Source organism: Parus major, chromosome 6, assembly GCF_001522545.3.
Source record: "Parus major isolate Abel chromosome 6, Parus_major1.1, whole genome shotgun sequence".
NCBI classification, from domain to species: Eukaryota; Metazoa; Chordata; class Aves; order Passeriformes; family Paridae; genus Parus; species Parus major.
In genome coordinates this window covers 24,440,628-24,460,632 of record NC_031775.1, presented here as the reverse complement: position 1 = coordinate 24,460,632, position 20,005 = coordinate 24,440,628, and the positions used below count along the sequence as shown (strand labels likewise).

The 20,005-nt window shown below is 42.0% G+C and overlaps 2 protein-coding genes and 1 long non-coding RNA gene across 9 annotated transcripts in view; 2 read left to right on the top strand and 1 right to left on the bottom strand.

Moving 5' to 3' along the window:
- Window positions 1–550: 550 nt before the first annotated feature.
- On the top strand, window positions 551–14,258 carry SMNDC1 (survival motor neuron domain containing 1). Of its 5 annotated transcripts, none has more exons than XR_004498117.1 (7): window positions 551–681; window positions 1,317–1,436; window positions 4,850–4,992; window positions 6,643–6,804; window positions 7,608–7,761; window positions 12,295–12,783; window positions 13,696–14,258. XR_004498117.1 is itself a non-coding variant. In XM_033515682.1 (6 exons), the coding sequence occupies exons 2-6, from the start codon at window positions 1,317–1,319 to the stop codon at window positions 13,738–13,740; spliced, it is 624 nt and encodes a 207-aa protein (XP_033371573.1). In that variant the 5' UTR covers window positions 551–681; the 3' UTR covers window positions 13,741–14,258. The 5 variants fall into 5 exon arrangements, 3 of the variants coding, with proteins under 3 accessions (XP_033371573.1, XP_015488531.1, XP_015488532.1); XR_004498116.1 differs by lacking the exons at window positions 12,295–12,783; window positions 13,696–14,258 and adding exons at window positions 7,909–8,425; window positions 8,519–8,635; XM_033515682.1 differs by lacking the exon at window positions 12,295–12,783.
- MXI1 (MAX interactor 1, dimerization protein) overlaps window positions 13,018–20,005 on the bottom strand; it is a 56,534-nt gene continuing 49,546 nt past the window's right edge. Inside the window, exons 1-4 of one of the 3 annotated variants that reach the window (XM_033515681.1) lie at window positions 18,915–19,162; window positions 18,278–18,392; window positions 16,913–17,084; window positions 13,022–15,750 (exon numbers count right to left, since the gene is read on the bottom strand). In XM_033515681.1, coding sequence (XP_033371572.1) covers window positions 15,587–15,750; window positions 16,913–17,084; window positions 18,278–18,392; window positions 18,915–19,147 — 684 coding nt within the window. In that variant the 5' untranslated portion in view covers window positions 19,148–19,162 and the 3' untranslated portion in view covers window positions 13,022–15,586. Of the gene's footprint in view, window positions 15,751–16,912; window positions 17,085–18,277; window positions 18,393–18,914; window positions 19,163–20,005 lie in introns of those variants that run through there. The other 2 variants (XM_015633043.2, XM_015633044.3) reach the window with 2 other exon arrangements.
- On the top strand, window positions 15,683–17,120 carry LOC117244645. Its single transcript, XR_004498119.1, has 2 exons — window positions 15,683–15,781; window positions 16,636–17,120. It is a non-coding gene; the product is annotated as an uncharacterized LOC117244645 (long non-coding RNA).

Below are 20,005 nucleotides of genomic sequence, written 5' to 3'. Positions count from 1 at the left end.
ATCTGCTTAATTTGGCTGGCTCACAGCTAAATTAATCACTGGCTTTCCACCAGAAATATGTATTTCTTCCTGCGACAGTCTTGAAGAAGCCACTGAGCTTTTCCCTTCAGTTTCCTCTCCTGTTGCAGGACGAATATTGAAATTTACTCTCTTCTAAATTGTTTGGCAGTAAGTTATGCATGGTTCTGATGATCATGTAAATAGCCAGAGGGTGTTGCTGTAGTTGATACTGTCAAGGACAAAGACGTGAGTGAGCAAACCCTGTGGGTTCAGGCAGGACCCCCGTTCCTCTCCAGCAGTGTGTACTCCGACAGCACAAATCTGACATCGTTCTCGAGCTAAGAGTCCCAGCATGGCTCGGCTGGGAAGGAATTTTGAAATCGCGGGCCGGATCCACCCCGGGGCCCGTCCCGGCCCCTCAGCCGCGGCCCCGCCCCCTCGTGGGGGTGTGGGCGGGACGGCTCGCCACGTGACCCGCGGGCCGCGTGACGCGCTCGCGGCCGGTAGAACACGTGACCGTTCTCGCGAGCGCCGGCGCGCGGCGGCCGAGGCCCCGCCCCCTGGCGCCCCTCCACCCCCGGCTGCAGCGGCGGAAGGAGCCGGAGCGCAGCGGCCGCGGCCTGACGGGACCCCGGAGCGGAGCCCCCGGCCCGGGCACGGCCCGCACTCCGCACCGCCGAGGTGAGACCGCCGGATGGGCCCTACCGGCCCCGCGCGCTGAGCCCCTGCCCGCTCTCAGCGAGCCGGGGCCTGGGCTGGGCCCGGCCTGGGCCTGCCCGCTGGCGCGGGCCCTTCCCAGGCCCGTCTCTTCTCCCGCGCTGCTCCGCCCGCTCCGAGCCCCCGGGGAGGCCCGGGAGGCGCCGGTTCCCGGGTGCCTCGGAGGATTTCGGTGCTGAGGCTCGCGGTGTGCAGCACCCGGAGGGCACACCGCAGTGCGCGGGGTTTGCTGGGGACCCGCATTCATTTCCTAAAGAGCCGGGGAGTTGCGAGGTTCGCTCAAGGCCCCGCTGCTCGCACGCTGTAAGCTGTGTGTGTACCCCGTACACTGTTTAAACCGCACGTGTTTAAGCCTTTTATTCTTCAGAAGTCTCCTGAGAGCAGCCGGAACTGCACAAAAATTAAATGAGCGGGTATCTGTAGTCAAATTACTGAACAAATACTCACCATTGAAACTTAATAAGCTGTGTTTCTAGCATGTTAGTAACACTTTTTGTTGTTGTTGTTGTTCTATCATCTCACTTGGACCACAAGGTGTGATTAAAAAGCAGCAAGGCTGTTGTTTTGATGTGGGGTTTGTATGTGTGTGTTCCTTGCAGATGTCAGAAGACCTTGCTAAGCAGTTGGCCAGCTACAAAGCTCAGCTCCAGCAAGTCGAGGCTGCCTTATCTGGCAATGCAGACAATGAGGATTTACTGAAACTGAAGAAAGACTTACAGGTGAGAGCTTGAGGGTAGGTGAAACGTCAAGGTCTCTTACAAGTGTTTTATCTTTCCTAAATTTTTGTCCTACAACAAAAATAGACACTTACTGGGTTAGTTACTTTCATTCCACATAGTTTTGATATAGTCATGGTAGGCTTAGTTTGGAAAAACCCAAGGTATAGCCTATTTTAATTTTTTTTTTTTTTTTGATGAGTAAAAAAGATGTACTAATTTATACAGCTAACTCTTTTACTATACTCTTTGGCTAGAGAGGTGAAAGATATGCCAGTGCTGTCTTTACTATGTGATGGGTTTTAATTTTTTTTCCCTGAAGCATTTCTCAAAATCATTATTTTTTTGTTGCTTTTACAAATGCTGAAGCCTGATGGTTTGGATTACCATGATGTTTTTATTGAGTTCTCAGATAACTCAACCCAGAACCTGCTTGCTCATTAAATGCATTTGCAGTGTTAAAAGCTTTGGAGCGTAGTTCTGTATTCCTTGTGCATCTAAGTCTTGATTGTGTTTCTATATAAGAAAGGAAAAGAGTTGTGTATTTCACTTGTCACAAGAGCATAGTGTATTCCTAACAGCTGAAACCCATTTCTGGTCCTTGGAATGTGGTTTAGTGATAGGAAGGCCACCAGCATAATTTTAAATGCATGAGTGGTCTTTTAGATTCTTATGCATATGAAGACACATTGGCATATAGCAAATCCCAGCAGTGCTGTTAAAATCTGTCCTGAGAGTGCAAGATGCTGCTTCATTTCTGTTGTGGATTGCTTTAGCCATCAGGTGTAAAAATGTATAAAACTACCCAGTGCAAGGTTCAGTGACCACTGCTCTGTATGGAAATAACTGTTTTTGGGCTTCAAAACCAAAACACAAGTGGTGCCTCCAAACAGTGATCTTTAGATCCTTTTAATCTGCAAAGGCTTTGTGCCCACAAGGCACTTTATAGATCATCTGAATGTGCTCTGTTGTACACTGTTAAAAGCATGTGTATATTTTTATATTTTTAAAATGCACAGCAAAACCCATATGGGATGATATTTCCGATACCAACACGACCTCGGCTTTGATATGCAGAGATCATTGATGTGAAAGGACAACTTGCAAACTTTTTAATAAAAGCTTTCTGCACAGAATGGGGAAGATCTTTACACTTTCGTCCCCAAAAGGTTTGCTATCCGTATGTTCCACCTTGAAAATGACAATGTTTTGCAGACTTGATATATGCCAACTAAGCAAACAACTGTAAAAGTGGGTTTGATGCGTCAGTGTCCCAACTAAACAGCTTTTTGTCTGTTCAAAAAGATGGTTACTATGTAATTGAAACATCTTTTTCCTATTATAAATCTTGATGCATCTTGTATGCTTAGATTATTCTTGAGTAACAATATTAAATATTAGAAGAAACTGTTACAAGTACTTAGCTTTTCACTTTCCATTCACCAAAGCATTTCTAGGACAGTGTCTGTGCAGCCAGGAACCAAACTTACCTTTTCTAGGATTGATGGCAGTTGTCATCTTCTGTAACTGGAGATGAGATCTGTGGGTGTTGTGCTTTGGAGTGTAGAGCTCTCTTTGGCTTTGTGAAGACCAGTTGGTCTGGAAAAGTCTTGGCAAACTAGTGTTCCCTATGGGTCACACCTCCTTATCACGGGGATGTGGCACCAAGCCATGTTGTTCAACCTGTTTGGCTGTACTGAGCTGCTGTTGTAGTCCAAGTCCTGCTCAGAAATTTTCTTGGAATGATGTCTTTTCTTAAAGATTTGAGACTGTCCCGTGGCTTGCAGTAAAATCAATCTCTATCTTGTTAGCTGGGCACTATGGTATGTGGATATCAGATGAAGATTTTTTTTTACCAAAAGTTTGGTTATTTTAATAGCCTGGTGTGTAAGGGGCATTATTAAATTCAGAGGATTCTTGGTAGACTTGCCTGAAACAATTCAAATCCAAGTTCTAGAATAAGCCATCTCTGAGGCAAGAATTAGCCAACAGTTTGGTGTTACTGGTAGCTGCAATACCTGAAACACTTGTTTTCAGGAGTGGCTTGTGCCTAATGTGATGTGTTTGACCTGCTGAGAGGGATACTTGTCTTAAGCCATGGTGCTTCCTGGATTTTCAGAATACAGCTACCTATATATTGAGGAACAGTTTGGGATTTTGCACCTGGGAGGGAAAATTAGGCTAATGCTGTATGCTCTCAAATTAGGTAACTTGATTAGCAAAATCTGTTGTGCTTCGGCTGTGGTATTGGGAAAATGGTGAGCTAAGTGGTAGAAGTAATTGTGTGTTCCTATGCTCACAGTTGCTACTGATTGTGCTCACTGGAGTACTTATTAACCAGCAGCTCCTCCAAAGCAAAGAGCAAAACTTGTATTAACTGTTGGAAATTCATTCATTAACATGCTACAACAGAAACTGTTAGGCTGTTGATGCTAGTTGTATAGTTTATCAGATAAAAGTGCATTTATGTTATATGAACTTACTTGGGAAGTGCTTACAATCCTTTAGGTTCTTAAGGGATGATTAACAGCTCCTTTACCACATTTTCCTGAGCTTTCTATGCCCTTAGCTGAAGATGTGAAACTGGGAGAAAAGGTCAGGTCACCACCAAGCCTCAACTGAACACTGTCACTCTCCTCTGACTTAAATGTTTACTGTTTTTTAGGAGAGTGACAGTGGTTTGTGCTGAGGTACTCAAAGAACTGAAGAATTTTTCTTCTTTAGGGCTGGCTAAGTTTCTTTGCATTATACAGAAAGTTTACATGGCCCTTTAGGTGCTGTCTCCTTTGACTTTTAGCACTAGTGAAAAAGAGGTCTTGATTGCTTAGTCATTATTTAATGTAACATTTACAGGAAACTGGGAGAGATTTTTGCAAGCTCCTGCCTGCAAATGAATAATGTGTAAAGGAACTGGGAGACTTCGTTACTTTGTCATCTTGGGTTAGCAAGGGTAGGCCTGACCTGAAATATCAAAGTCAGGGAATTTAGAAAAAAAACAAGCACTTCTATCAAAATGACTTAAGGAAATCAGTTCTTTAGTGTGCACCTGTATGCTTTCCAACAAAATGAGAGGGCTTTGCAGCTTGGAGAGTGCTCTGCCATGCTGATTCTGGATACTACAGTTCAGCTAATGAGAGAAATGCCATAAAAAATAATAGGCTAGTTTTGGAAAATTTGAGGAGGGCATTGGCAGCTTTACAGTAGTGCAGTGAGGACCATACATATTTTTATCTACGATTTCAATTAATGAGTTTAATTAAATTATTAAAAAACCAAAGTGAGTGTAATTCACATATCAACAATGAATATAATACAGTAACTTAAAAGCCAAACCAAAAGCAGTAAGCTTGGGGTAAAAATATGCTTGGTAAGAGGAATTTGAAAAATTATTCTTTGTGGGCTTTTGTTTTTTATAGGAAGTCATAGAGTTAACCAAAGATCTCCTTTCAACACAACCTTCGGAAACTCTTGCAAGTTCTGACAGTTCCGCGTCCGCCCTGCCCAGTCACTCATGGAAGGTTGGGGATAGGTGTATGGCCATATGGAGTGAGGATGGACAGTAAGTGTAGAAAACTTCTCTAACAGTTACATGAAATAGTTCAATGGTAAGAGACTTTCATTCAGTTTGAATTCACCAGGGTGACTAAAGGCAAAAAGAAATTAGGAAATAAATGTGGTATTAAGTGTTCTTGAATTGTTTATTAAAGGTCTGTATTTTAAATAGCAAAGAAATGGGAGGTATTTTATAAAAATGTTTTTGTCACTAACCATATAAAAGCAGGGTAGCTTTTGTAAATTACCATTTGCTGATGTAATAAATGGCAGATTGAAAGAACTGGTCAGTTAGGACAGTCTTTTGTAAGTCTTTTGGGATGTGTAGTTCATAATTTATCTTTGCATTCATACATATGTGTCATTGATTACTTTGAAGAAAATTTCTTGCTGCATCTCAGTTTGAGCCTCTAATTGGAAATTAATTTAAAATTTTTAATTGAAAATGCTGGATTTGGATATAACATAACTAACTATGCAATGTAACTATAGAATGAATCAACATTTTGGGTTTAGTCTCCTATGTGTTAGCCTGTGTAGTTCTGGGAACCCAAGCAGATAATTCTCACTCCATAAACTTTGAAATAAACACGTAGAAGTTACTTTTCATACTGCAATCATGTAACTGTTGCAGCTTTAAAAAAATAACTGTTTATGCAGGACCGATATCCCACTTGTTACCACTTCGAGAGAGGCTCTATTATTCCATGAATGTGCTTCTCTTAACAATGCAGTAACCATGTAAATATTTTGGTATAGCTGTTGATGTCTTAAGTAGAAAACTAATGTAAAAGTGAACAGTTCTTCTGTTTATTAATGAGTAAAACGTTTTTGTGTTAGAACTTAAAAACTGAATCTCTTAGTCTTAGGTCACCATTGGGTCATTCTTTTTGGTGTGATCCCATGGTTACAGGATTAGAGCTTGGGGAAGAGTGTGTCAGAGTGTTCCCTGAAGTGCATCTTATTGGACTTATTTGTTCTGCTTTTTTTAGAAAACCCTTCTTCTGTTGCAGCATTTCTTAAGTGAGCAGTTTCATAAAGAGCTAGCCAGACTTTTGAGTTCTCATGTTTTCACCTAACTCAGCTCAAGATGTTGGCCCACTGCAAACACACAATAAACTAATTTAGTAAATGTTAATTGGAATATTATCTGTGAAACATTTCATTTTTTTCCTCTGTTTGCTCTAGATATATCCTTTTGCCCTGACGTTAGAAAGTTATTTTTCTTAATTCTTTGTCCTGTGGAGAAAAATGCAACCAAAGCTTTGCACTTCTGTGCTGACATTTTCTAAAAGTCCTCAATTAATTCTGTGAATGCAGTATTTTTTTCTTTTTTTATCCCATGTCCTGCCAGAACTAAAACCGAATCAGGATAGCTGATTAGATTGGCCCCATCATTAATCATTAGTTGCGATAGATGTGAGGGCATTGCTTGTTGAAACTAAAGGTAACATACAGCAGATTCCAGTCTTTGTACCTGTGTATCTTTGACATTAAGACAAGAATCTCTTGTTTTGATTTGTGTATTGCCCCTGAAAATGAAGGCTGCAAATATCTGCAAATTTTTCACTTAGTGGCATTAGCTGGCTGATGTAAGTGTTGAAGGGCTGAGTATTAAAGCTTTACTCACATGCTTACAGCCATGATATCTTTACAGGTGTTACGAAGCTGAGATTGAAGAAATAGATGAGGAGAATGGAACAGCTGCGGTTACATTTGCTGGATATGGCAATGCTGAAGTCACACCTCTGTTCAACCTGAAGCCTGTGGAAGAGGGAAGGAAAGCAAAAGAGGACAGTGGCAACAAACCCATGTCCAAGTAAGTAATACACAGGCAGAAGTCTGAATGCTGCTTTGTGGGTTGATTTTGGGTTGGTTGTTTTTTCTTTCTCTCTCAGCTATAAAAATTGGTTAATGAAATAGGTGGTTTCTTTGTTTGTGTTTTAGATTTACATTTACATAATAGCCTGCTGTGTCTAACACAGGAAGGTATTTGTAAGGGCTGAAAATTTTCTTTTTACTTAAGAAAAAAAAATATGTATGATTCTTTGGAGTTTGTTACAGCCAATGATCCCTTCTCTAAAAGGTTGTTCTGAGGATGCCACATTGTGGCATAGATTGACTCCTTCAACTTACATATCTTCAAAGTAAACTTTGTCCTTTGCCCTTTGTAACCTGTCCAATAATTGGTAGCATCAGAGTACTGCAGACCTCCAAAAAGTTTGGGCTTTCACTCCAGTGGGTTATTTACATTTTCCAAACTCAAGATGTTTCTGAAATGGAGTAGTGCTGATAGGTCCCTTTTCATTTAGAAATGAATTACATCCAGTCCCATGGGTTGCTGTGTTTGGCATGGGCTTCTCAGGTGTGCTGGTGGTTGTTGTTATGCCAAATACATAATTAAGGTAATGCTTATTAATGGAAAGATTTGGTTTGGATTTTTAGGTTTTGGGGGTTTTTTTACCTCTTAGAAATGGTGAATATTTACAAGCTTTATTTCTGTATTTTACTTCTGGAAAACTAATGTGCATGTCTGTTTTACAGGCAGATTTTAGTTTGTTGCTGGAAGAGGCACAAACATAAAATGTGGGGTTTGTTTTTTGTTTTTCTCCTTTTTTCCAGAAAAGAGATGATAGCCCAGCAACGAGAGTATAAAAAGAAGAAAGCTTTGAAAAAAGCTCAGAGAATTAAAGAACTTGAGCAGGAACGAGAAGACCAGAAAGTCAAGTGGCAACAGTTCAACAACAGAGCCTATTCTAAAAACAAAAAAGGCCAGGTTTGTTTACTTTTGTCAGTATGTGAGTAGCAACAGGGCATAGACTTCTGTGCATTACTTTGGGAGAGAAAAGGAGATGCTTAAGGGGATGCAATGTGGTGTCTTTGGGTTTCTGAAGTGTGCATTTTTGTATTTTGTGCACTTCAGATGCCTGGTTTACTGGATTGTTTTGCTGCTCCTAAGAGAGTGAGCTTGCACTTGGCTGGGAGAGCTGGGCTTGCATCAGTTGCCAGCTGGTGTTTGTTGGAGCCAAGAACCTGAGGGCCCCTCTAAACCTCCAAGTCTGGCTTCTTGTTATGTTTATGACCCAGCAGACACAGTGCTGAGGACGTGCCTTGGAACAGCAAGTGCAGGGCAAGAAAGGTAGTGAGGGTACAAACTCTTATTCCATTTCTGTCTTGGCTTGACCAAGAGCTGCCAGACAGAGTGGTAAAACTTCAATTTTCCTTTTGAGCAACTAGAGATGCCCTTATGAGAGGTGAATTTTAGTCATTATTTGGCTTGACCTGAGATTCTCAGTACCACAATCACATCCAGTACTGAGATGCCAGAAGCTCCCAGCCCCATTGCTTCACTCAGTGACAACACATCACTGCTGAGCTGGCCATTAGAAAGTGTGCCCATCTGTAGGCCAAAAGTTGAGACTGTTGAAGCACTTCAGATGGTAATGATTGCTTGTTTTTTGGTTTTTTGGTTTTTTTTTTGTAAAATCCAGCTAGTAATTATTCAGAAATGGTGTTTTCAATTTTCTTTCCAGGTGAAAAGGAGTATTTTTGCTTCCCCTGAGAGCGTAACTGGCAAGGTTGGCGTTGGAACATGTGGAATTGCAGACAAACCTATGACACAGTATCAAGATACCTCTAAATATAATGTCAGGCATCTGATGCCTCAGTAACAGATGAAAAGGGTGGAACTTCATCTCTGCAGGGCTTTACACTTACCTTTTTATCATTATATTTTTCTAAAAGTAAATTATTTGTTGGCACATAGTGAGTAGTCCATTTTGTCACCATCACTTTGGCTTCAGCTGATTTGAGCCTTAAATCTCCAGCTATTGATTTAAACCCCCCCAACCATTAAACTTTTTGTAGCAGGTAAATGTTCATGAACTGCTGTTGCCTATTACTTTCAAAGCAGTATTTGTCTGCAGCTTAGAATCTCAGTCATACCAGTAGTGAAGGGTTTTTTTTTTTCCCCCCTCTATAAAAAGTGGTGGTATAAAAATGGCACTGTAAGAGTCTCCCTGGTTTCTGTAGTCACGGTGCTCTCTGTGACACACTCAGCATTACATTGTAGCTGCAGCTCTGGGAGAGAGCTTACATGTCACATGGAATTGCTAAGGAAGTTTAAATAACTCTCTAAGAAATCCACTGCAGATGGATTTGTACAGCTGTAAATGAGGGCAGAACAGGGCTGATAGGATCTTTATTACTAATGATCACTTATGTTTCAGCAACAACAAATTTGACTTAATTCCAGTCCAAATTTTTTGCGTTTGAATTTAAGCAGAGGAGATGCTGTTTCTCGTTAGTCCTTTTTCTTTGTATGTTTTATAAATACTCATCAAATTATAATAGGAAGTTAATGAAATGTAACCAGAAAACCATAGGACAAGGAACTGTACTTAAGAGTCCCCACCCATCCTCAAGGATCAGAGCTGGAGTGTAACTGGTTGTGCTGTGGAAAGGAGCTGTCCTGTCCTCCCTTGTAGATATTGTAGGTGTGTTGGTACATTCGCAGACCTGTTGGTACAGTCACAGCAGTGACAGCTTGTGCCTGGACCCCCATCCAGACAAGGAGAACCACAGCACAGCAGATACAAATGCCTAGATCCCACTTAGTTAGTTGTGAGTGAGTAAAGGTTAGCTGGGAGTTTCTGTCCTTACATAACTGACTGGCCCTAGTGTCCATTGTACCTTCAGCTGTATTACAGTGCTGCTGAGCCCCTTCAGTTTTCTTCAGGAATCCACGTGTAAAAGCTCTTGCTTTTTTGTACTCTCTCTCTCTGTGATTTGCTTTCCTCTGTTCCTTGTCTCGCACTTACGGTAGTGATGCCACCTCTGAACCCGTAATGTGTTTAAAGAAGTTAATGGGTAGCCCTGTATACAATGTAGATATTATTTTTGTAAAATCTAGGGCTGAGTTAATGGACAAGAGTACATCAGGTATTTCCCCCATTAAATAAAATGTGTCTTGTCCATTAACCCTGACCATTATTTCCCTGTATATTATGTTAATGTAGCTCATTTTGTAATTTGTTAACTAGATCAGGTCACGTCAGCAATTGTTGATGCACTGATTGGTGGAAATGTCCATCAGTTACCTGAGTCACAACTCAAGCTAAACTCTACAAGCGGTAGTTTAGAATCCATACATAGAAAAAGGTTCTCCCTATATTGGGAGAAAGTGATTTTTACGAATACAAAGTGTGTTAATTTCAGTTTTGTATGTTTAACTTTTATTAAATAAAGTGTTTAAAATCTGCTGGGTATATTTGGTGAAGTGGAATTATTTATGGGGGAAGGATAATAGTAAATCATCAGGATAGGGGTGAGTACAGCACAATCTGCTGGACAGAATATCATACTCAAAAGTGGTGCTGAAATACAACACACTCATTGCAGGATGAAGTAGGTGTTGCTTAATTCCTCATCTTCACTGGTACCAGGGGCATTATATTTTCTTTTGCATAGAAAACAGCTCAAGAGTAAAATAATCTGCTGTTTAGAAAGGGAGTTTGTATTGCAGCCTGCAGCTAGAGACACATCCCAGCAGTGACATTAACTGGGAGCCAGTCATGCCATACTGACAGCTTCGTGCTGAGGAAGGTCACCTGTTGTCTTTCACAGGTGGCTGTGATCCACTGTCCCTTTCATTTATCCAAGAGAAACATTTTGAAGTCAGAACTGACACATGCTAAAGCAGGCACAACTGGAGTTTTCAGGAAGCCTATTCTGAACTCCACCTGTTCTTTTAATAGAAAATGGTCTTTGGAAAAGAAGGCTCAATTCATACCTGACATGCACTACATCTGCTTATCTTCAATGCAATAAATAGTCAATAAACCATCCCTATTTGTTTATTATTTGTTCACTAGTCCTGGAGAGCAACGGTGTGAGTCATCAGAACACAAGGGGTGTGTGAACCTCCCCTGCAAGGGACGGTCCTTGCTGAAGCTTATTCTGCTTCACTTAAACATCCTTCAAGATGAAAATTAATCCTTGATGAAGCTGTACCCTTGCTGTATTAAAATAAAGCTTCATCACATGTCTGCAGCACAGCAGTCTGCAAGACAAGATGTTGGATGACTTGCTAAAGGCCACCCCATCACTTGCTCCAGGCCTTATTGGGGTACTACAAACCAAGGGGCAGATTTTTTTCCAGTGTGATAAAAATGAATTGCTACCCACAGCTTTTACAGCATGTTTAATGTTGAAGATCTTTCCCAAAAGAAGTGACATTTCACACCTTTGACCTGCATCAGCCAGGCCAGCAGCACTGTGTGACTCAAGTGTTCACCTCAAAGGACACATCCACCCTTCTCAGAGCTGCTCAGCAATCCCTGATCCTTGGCATTTTTGAAGGGGTCTCAACATATGCCTGTTGTAACACAACTTTAGTTTTAGCAGCACCCAAACAGAACCCCTCCATGAAAGGTGTTGAGTACCACAGCCACAATACCAATACCCACAGACTCCCTGCTCCTGCCTCTGCCTAACAACTAAAGGGATCAGTCCTCTTTGCAGGAGGAAATGAGAGAGAAGCAGAGGCCAGGGCTGGTGTATTATTCCCAGTTAAACAACCTGCCTTTCAGTAAAAGGAAAACATTGTCTGTGCAGACACCACTCTCCTCCCAAATGTCACTCAAATCTGGTGGCACATTTCAAGAAAATGTGACAGCACATCAGTGTTTTCTAGGTATTTTGTGCAGACTGGGGAAGAGAGGGGCAGAAGGACACGCTCCTCTTCCCTGAGGGTCCCACAGGACAATTCAGAGATTGCACTGCTGATGCAGAGGAGTTTCAGTCACTATCAAGTCATGGAATTTCTCACGCACTGGACAATATGTCCATGGGAGAAAGCTCCAGGATATAAAAATAGGACTTTATTCTGCTTTTATATGGTTTTTCATTATTATCACCTCTCTAATCTCAGAACAAAGTCCTGTTTTTTACCATTCTCTTCCAGGAAGTGACCCTGATTTCTCTCTCCAATGATGCACGTTTGGTGTCAGAAAAAACGACACAAACAAAGCTTACGTTCCTGGGTGGGGACGAAACAGAATGACTATCTCCAGTTAGAGCACCCAATGCATCCTACTTCCACTAAAGCAAAATGTTTCATCCATTCCAACAGGGCAACACAACAAGCAGGGAACAGCGTGTATAAGAGAACAAAGCAGAAAAGCAGGAGGCTGGAGTGCACAAACAGATAGTAGCAAACAAGCAAACAAACAGACAAAAGGAAAACACAATCACAAACCCCAGAAAATGATAAGGCTATCTAGTTAACCCCCTTTCTATTGACCTACAGACTTCTTGAGACAGACAGATGTGAGACCACCTTCGTCACTAACATGCTGCTAATGGAACGGACATTAAAATGACCTTCAAGTGACAACTCGCCACAGGATAACCGTGACAAATGGAGCCAGATAGTCATCTCCACCTTGTCTGCAGACACGAGATGACATTCCATAATACACTTGTGTCAAAAGAAGGCAAATGCTGGATGGTCTTTTTAATGGGTTTGTCTGTAGCAAAGAGACCCACCGGGGATCTAATTTACAGAAGGAGGACTTGACAGAATGAGCTTATGAGAGACCTGTGCGTGCGTGTGCATGTGTGCCTACTGCATGGGAAGACTGCCTCAGGAAAGTGCATCCAATTCTGCTTTTACAGGAAAGGTCACCATATTCTTGTAAGATTATAGCAACTTCCCTAAAAATTATCATCTTGAACATTACAACACGAGAAACTAGACCAGTGGAAGGAGATTTGAGGAGGACGGCAGCTGTGTGAGGTATGAAAAAGCAGAGTCTACAAAGCAGAAACAAAGCAGGGCAGGAAAGGCTAGAGAAATGTTTCCATCACGTAAGAAATTATCAAAACTCTATCTGAAATCTGCTACAAAGAACCCACCAGCACCAGAGCAACCAACCCCAAGTCTTTGGAGTTATTATAAAGGCTCTTAATTTTGTTTTCCTTGAGACCACAACGCTAGAAAAGGTAGGAGATACCAAACTGCCCCAGAGCATTACAAACAAACATTTCAAATGCATTTATTCCAACCATAGACATATCACTGTTTTATACCAAGTAGGAGACCATGACCATTCTCCATCCCTTGAACTTCAGTGCTTCTCAGCTGTGGCATTTCTTCCCCAAGTGAGCATTTAACACAAACAGGAATAACAGGAAAGAGGAGGTGCTGGGACAGCTATAGAAAAGGGCTAATGAATAAATAAATTCCACTGGTATCCAACTGCTCAGCATCAGAACTACCAGTGGTCAACACTTCCGAGGAGAATAATAATGAATAAATAAATAAGGTCTTGCTAGAGCTAAAGTTTCCCACTTTTCACCACTCTACACACTGTTCTGAGCTTTGTGTCATCCAGAGATCATGGACCCCAAACATAAATCCAAGCAGCATTTCTTCTTTCAAAGCCCTTGGGCTCCATTTGTAACCTAGAACTTAATTCACTCTGTGGCAGACTCCTGCTCCTGCCAGGTAACCTCCCAGAAAGAAGAACAGATGGACTGAGACACTGGAGTACATGCACACAAGTGAAAACACATTTAACAACTGCAACCATTTGCAAATGTAGTATGCAAATTAATTTAAAAAAAACCCAGACTGAAGAGAAATCATTCATTACAGCCATGGAAAAATTATTTCTCTACTCATGCACGTGTGTTGTGCCTCTTACAGGGAATGACACATTTTGGAGAGTGGGGGAAACATCAGAGTATTTGAACACAGGCAACTTATCACAGTGCAGAAGTCTACATGAGACTCGCTCAGGATGTCACTGCAGGACCGAAGGGCACAAGAAGAACAGCAGTCAGCTGAAGTGACAGGAATGACCAAGATGGAAGAACACAACTCATTTCAGATACAGAAATGTTTAATGGCGTTAAAGTGCTACTTTAATGGGGACCATATGCTAACATTTAAACACAATTCCACTGCACTGCTAAATATGGTTGTCTTTATTTTTTTACTTTATTTTACCTCTTTTTACCCAACCCTATCTAAAACAATAAAATAAAATCTAAAGGACTGAAATTAACAACCCATTCAAATCAGCAATAAGTTATGAATTTTATAAAGCATTTTTTTCCTTTTTTTTTTCTTAGTAATGAGGGGTAATTAAATTACTTAAGGATATACAAAGTTTCAAACAATGCCATAGGTGAAGACTCTATTATGGTTTTAAAACTTGGAAAACAAAATAATCCTGGCCATTAAAAAGACAAAAATAAAAAAGCAAAGCCCTCAAAGTGCAGGTTAGAATGCTTGTCTTGGAGAAAATTAGAAAACATTCGCTATAACAGCTCTTAACAGCACCTGCACAGATAAGATGGCAAGGCCCTTGGGAACAGGACGTGCAGTCAAAACGTTACATTAACATGAGAGACGTGCTGAGCTTAACTAGGTTAACTACTGGACTGGAACTTCAAAAGTCAGCAAAGGGAATGATTCTACAAAGAAAACTGAAGAAACCCCCACCAAACCTGGCCTCTTCCAGCTTAGCACAGCCTTCATCCTTTGTGTGCACGGCAAAAAAAAGGATCTTTGCATTTCATTGGGTCAAGTGCTTCATCAAAACAGAGATCTTTTCATGGCATAAATTCATATAAAAGACATCTAAGGTTTCATATGGACAAGCTCTAAAAAGATGCATCAGACTTAGGGTGTTTTCCCTCCCAACACATTTACAAATGTTTATCAAAAAATTGCTTCAAATAAAAAGGTCATAGTGGCTCAGTATCTGGGCATGACTGTCTGGTGTGTCACCTCTCGAGTGCTGGTTTCGTTCTGCCCTCAGCTGGCCGTGTGCCTGCGAGGGGCACACATCTACCGGGGACCTGCTGGCGCTGGCACAGCCCCAGGCACGACAGCCCACCCTGTGCTGGTAGATTACAGGTGTGTACCTCTTGCTTCAGCCACGCTTCAGAGGTACTCACTGTTTAAATGATGTCCAACAGAAAGCTGAGTTGAATGGTGTTCTCCCCTGAACATCGCTGCCCCTCTCCCTCTGGGCACAGACTGAGACCTTAATCATTATTGTCATTGTTATTCCTAGCCTTCTTAGATTTCCTAGTACATTATGACAGCATTAGATTGTGATAAACTGTAGGATACAGTCCTTTTAGGACCACAAAAGCTCTTCAGAAGGGCCTAAATTAGGTTGTTCAACCTGAATGCAGTGTAGAAAATTTTGACATTTCTCAGATCTCATGACAGAAAGAGAGGGATGAGTAGTATCCTCTTTCAAACAATTTCAAATAAATTCAAAACAAAGTGTTTCATCACTAAGGTCTAGATCCAGGTCCCACAGAAACAAACAGATTTCACTGACTGCAAAGGGACTAGTGTTTGGCCTAACTTTTTGCCAGCAGAAATTGGGATTGGTAACATGACCAAATGAACAAATATGGGTTTCTGGGGAGGCTTCCTTTACCCAAAAAGCTTTATATACAGGTCTCTCCAGGCCTAGCTGTCAATATGTCAATTCTGAAAGAGGATACTGGCATCTAGGACCCAGTTTGATCACCCCAGTGAAATCATTCACCCTGCACTGTTGTCTCACTTGGTTCTAGGAAGCAAACGAGAGCTTGACACTGGCGCTGGAGTAACCCTCATCACTCCCAATACTCTGCAAGCTGCTGTGATCATCAATGTCACTGATGCTGGTTGTGCTGATATTGTCCACTTCTCCATGGGAGAACTCTGTGCTTTCAACGTCCACTTCAATCTCTTCTAGAAAGGGAAATGAGAGAAACGCACACAGGTTAGCACTACACACCCAACTGCCCCCTTCATGCCAGAGAGCTCCTGGGACTCCCTCAACACTGGGAATGAAGTGGTCATCTGGCAGGAAGACTTTCAGTGTTCCCCCTGGATGGGATGGGCTGTGGCCATGATTTATAAAAAGACTAATACCAGCTTGGAGCTTTTTGTAGGGATTTGGCAAAGGGGTTTCACTCCTCCACATGCCAGCCACACCGTCAGCATAGGTGAACCACCCCACACACTGAGCTTGTCCCACTACCTCTTCCTTTGGATCTCTAATACCCCAGTGTTAGAAGAAAATAAGAAACAGATAAAACTGAGTGCAAGAGAGAAAATGGAGCATGAAGTTATCCCTAAACATGCTAGTTGCTTGACACTATATTTCTAAAGTCTGGACCACACACAATTACAATGCATTACCATGGGAATCTGGGTTACTCTCACACATGCTTAGTGGATTTTGGAACAGACATCTTGTTTTTAAGAAAGACTTTAAAAGCAAAGATCTAATTAACCAGGTATCTTGATTCCCATATTGTTCAGGAATTTTCCAAAAGATTTTTGTTTTAAACTACAGACTAACACCCAAACTGTGCAGCTTCTTTGGTCTGTCAGTAAATATCAAACTATCTATTGTGCCTAATGTTCTCTCCACTGTAGGGATATTTTCAAAAAGGAAGTAATCTTAATTCAGTTACCCATTTAGGTATGTCTAGCCAGTTTTGACTGAGAAGATGAACTCTACAAGAAATTTGAGGGGGGAGCAGAGGGGTGAAATGTGTGAAACATTCATTCCAGTCTCATTAATATCTTCTTATATTTTCCTCTTTGTGTTGCCATGGGATTCAGCAGACCAAAAATCACAACAAGCATCTCAACTTTACCATCACTTTCAATACAAGAGAAATCAGATCAAGTTGACAGCAACAACAATCCTTCCAGACTTAGAACTCATGCAAAACACTAAACTCTCCATATGTATGCGTATGTATGTGCCTGTGTGTGAGCAGAATCAGCAGCCTAAACGTCCAAGGCCATGAGAAGGGGAAGCTGAGAGGTAAGAAATGGATAAATCTCATTCTCTCACTTCAGAATCCTGGCTATTCCATGCTGGTTCAGCAACACCCACCTCGCTCCGAGTCCGAGTGATCCGAGGAAATGGTAGATCCAATGCTGTCCATTCGTATTCGCTCTATCTCCTGAGGACCCTGTAGTTGTTCCAGTCTTCTCTTTAGGAATCTTTGTTCTCGTTCCAGGTTCTCAAGCTGGTGTTGGCTTCTCCTTTCAGCCTCTTCAAGTTTCTGACATGATCAAATAAAACACAATAATTAGTTTTCTCCGTTTCTCCTTCCCTCCCACCTCCACTGCCCTGCCACCTGCCTTGCTTAGACCTTCCCAGTCTCAGAAGGATTCAAGCTGCAAGTGCCCTGAACCAAGCTGCTGTGCAAGTCTCCAAGCACAATGACCTCTCCCCACATCTTTCCACCTCTCAGGTCCTGATAAATCATACCCATTAGTACAAAGAGTCTCTGAGGACTCAGCCTCTCCAGGGGAAACGCTGAGAATTGCAGCAGTCTGTGGGTCATTCTACCCGGGATCAGACACCTGCATTACCGCTTCTGCCCACGCAGGGGCCTCAAACCCCCAAACCATCTACTCCAGGGTTTGTTACCAGCTGCTCCAATAGAAAAACGTGCCCTGGGAGTTCTGTGTTCCTTACTGCTTGGTTTAGAAGGATTTCTCAGAAACAGTTTTCTATTCAGTGAGTGATTTACATAACCTACTACAGATTTCTTTGATCACAGCTGGGAAATCTACCAGGGCACTGTTCTTTGTTTCCTATGACAAGCACATTGCATAAGGAGGAGTCATTTCAGGCTAACTCTGTCCCTTTGGCAGCACTTTTCCTCCCTCATCACCCATCTTCTCTCTCTATATCCTGACCTGCAATGAAGTATTTCAGCCTCTCCCAGATTCTGACAATGCTGCATTTTCTTTTCATGTCTCACTTTGCCAAAAGTGGAGCTAGAAGAGCACTGGGCTAGCTGGAAGGTTCACACATGGAACTCCAGCAAGCCAAACCTGTCTCACACTCTTGTGGTTTGTCCTAATGCTTCGGCAGTGGAAACTCACTAGCACACCAGAAAAAAAGCTGCATTTCCCATCAAAATGCAGTTATTCAACAGTAGGTATGTTTTTCTTTAAAGAGATGTAGCTGTCAACAAATGATCACAATACAGAACAAGATCGTTGCTCTTCAAATCCATCATTTTTGTAGTTAAGGACTTCATTATGAACTCTTCCAACAATGTGGCTTGTGGCAATGATAAATGGCTAACCAAGGGGGCAAGGGCTACTTGCTCCTTCATTTATTTATTTATTTATTTATTGACAGTGTCATGTTTCCTTCAACAAAGTTAGCTCTAGGCAGCAAGGATGAGCAATTGCATTGCACTTCCCAAGAGAAAAAGCAGCAGGGTAAGGCAGCTCTTACCTTGATATGTGCTTTGGCTTTGTTGAGCAGCCCAAGCGTGGTGTGCCGGGTGCAGTCTGGTCCGAGCGGTATCAGAACTTTTAAGCGTTCTAGACACAGGCGGAGGTGAGCTCGGCTGCAAGGGGAGAACAGGAGGATCAGAGCCATGCTTTCTGCAAGGGAATGTAATTTCTTTCACTTCTACCCCTCTGCAAGGCAGTTTTCAGGTTTCCCTGTTTCCACGCATTACAAGACTCCCCTCAGGTACCAGCACCAGCACTGCTGCTAAACTATTTACACTTCAAACATCAGTTGCTCACCAATACTTGCATTATTGCTAACCTCTGACAGACATTGTTTATTTTCTTCCTCTCTGAACTGATAATCTGACTCATCTGGATAAACTTTGTGCAGAGGCAAAGGCACATAGGAAAATGCTACAAGTATCTCATGGGTTTCCACTCTCTCTGAGCTATTTGCTGTCTGTTTTGCTGAGAAGAACTTCCATGAAAGCAGTTTTGAATGACTGCTACTCCCTGCATGCTCGTTCATTGCTAGCTCAGGGACATCTGCTATGAACTGACCTGAACACCTTCTTTATGCATGAAATTAAGATCATCAATGAAAAAATAGTCAATTCAAAACACTGAAACAATACCTGGTGGCAATTAAAGGAGCGAGAGGAATAGCAGTTCCCAAAAAAACTGCACTCTTACTCCTTCCTGAGCCCAGGTCTGAAATGCTGCTAGGGGTGCAAGGTCTGTGGGAATGAGAGAACCCAAGACCTTCCCCCAGGCAGACTTCTGACCTTGGCTCACATCTACAAAGACAGGCTCCAGCACAACAGCACTGCCGGTGATATGATCCATTTTCTGCAGAATATGGCAACATGTTCTGGGGTAAATGGTTCAGTGGCAGTGGCAACATACATTGTCCTCAGGCTGCAGAGAACTGTTCCCACCATCTCCTCCTCTGGATCACATATGCAGGGATGAACAGTAGATTTGTGGAAAACTATCGAGTGTGGGTTGCCTTTTTCCCCTCCCTCTCTCTTTCCCAGACATTAATGATTTATGTCCAAAGTTGTCATCCCAATCAATAACACAATGACATCAGCTTTACCATTCACATGCAAGAAACACCAGTGCAAAAGACTCTTGAAAGCCTATCCCAGCCCCTGTTCATGCACAAAGAAACTGAATCTTAGCCTGATCCATCTCAATGCAGGGGAAGAAGAAGAAAAAAAAAAAAAAAAGAAAGAAAAAAACAGTATGGACAGTCCATTTCCATTTGTTTTTCAAATGCACTATTGCACCCAGTTTGAAAGGGGTGGGGGAGAGGAGTCTGTAATCAGGCAATTATGTCAGTGACAAGCAAGGATGATTAAGGGTGGAAGGGTCAGGGGTTTTGCTGATGAACTGTCAGCACAGGGGAGTGTTCACCGGCCCTGCTGTAGCTGTGAGCTCCTCACAGTTTCTACCATAAATCTCTTTACGAAGGGTTCATCATTCTGTCTCAATAACAGTCACAGGGCTGCACATGACCAGCAAGAGCCTTGAAGAAAACGTGTTTTCCATTAAACATTAACAAATACAGGGGTGGGGAAAGGGAAATCATAATCCAAAAATCAAACTGAAAGAACAGTAATCACATCAATCTCATCTTTTGCTTCTCAGCTTGCTCTAGGGCAAACCCCACTGTTATTAAACCCATATGGTTGACATGGGGGGGATTTTTTTTACCTGGAAG

Coding starts and splice junctions, on each gene's coding strand:
- SMNDC1 (XM_015633045.3), top strand. CDS start 1,317: ATGTCAGAAGACCTTGCTAAGCAGTTGGCCAGCTACAAAGCTCAGCTC. Junction 1,437..4,849: donor AACTGAAGAAAGACTTACAG/GTGAGAGCTTGA, acceptor TGTTTTTTATAG/GAAGTCATAGAGTTAACCAA. Junction 4,993..6,642: donor ATATGGAGTGAGGATGGACA/GTAAGTGTAGAA, acceptor ATATCTTTACAG/GTGTTACGAAGCTGAGATTG.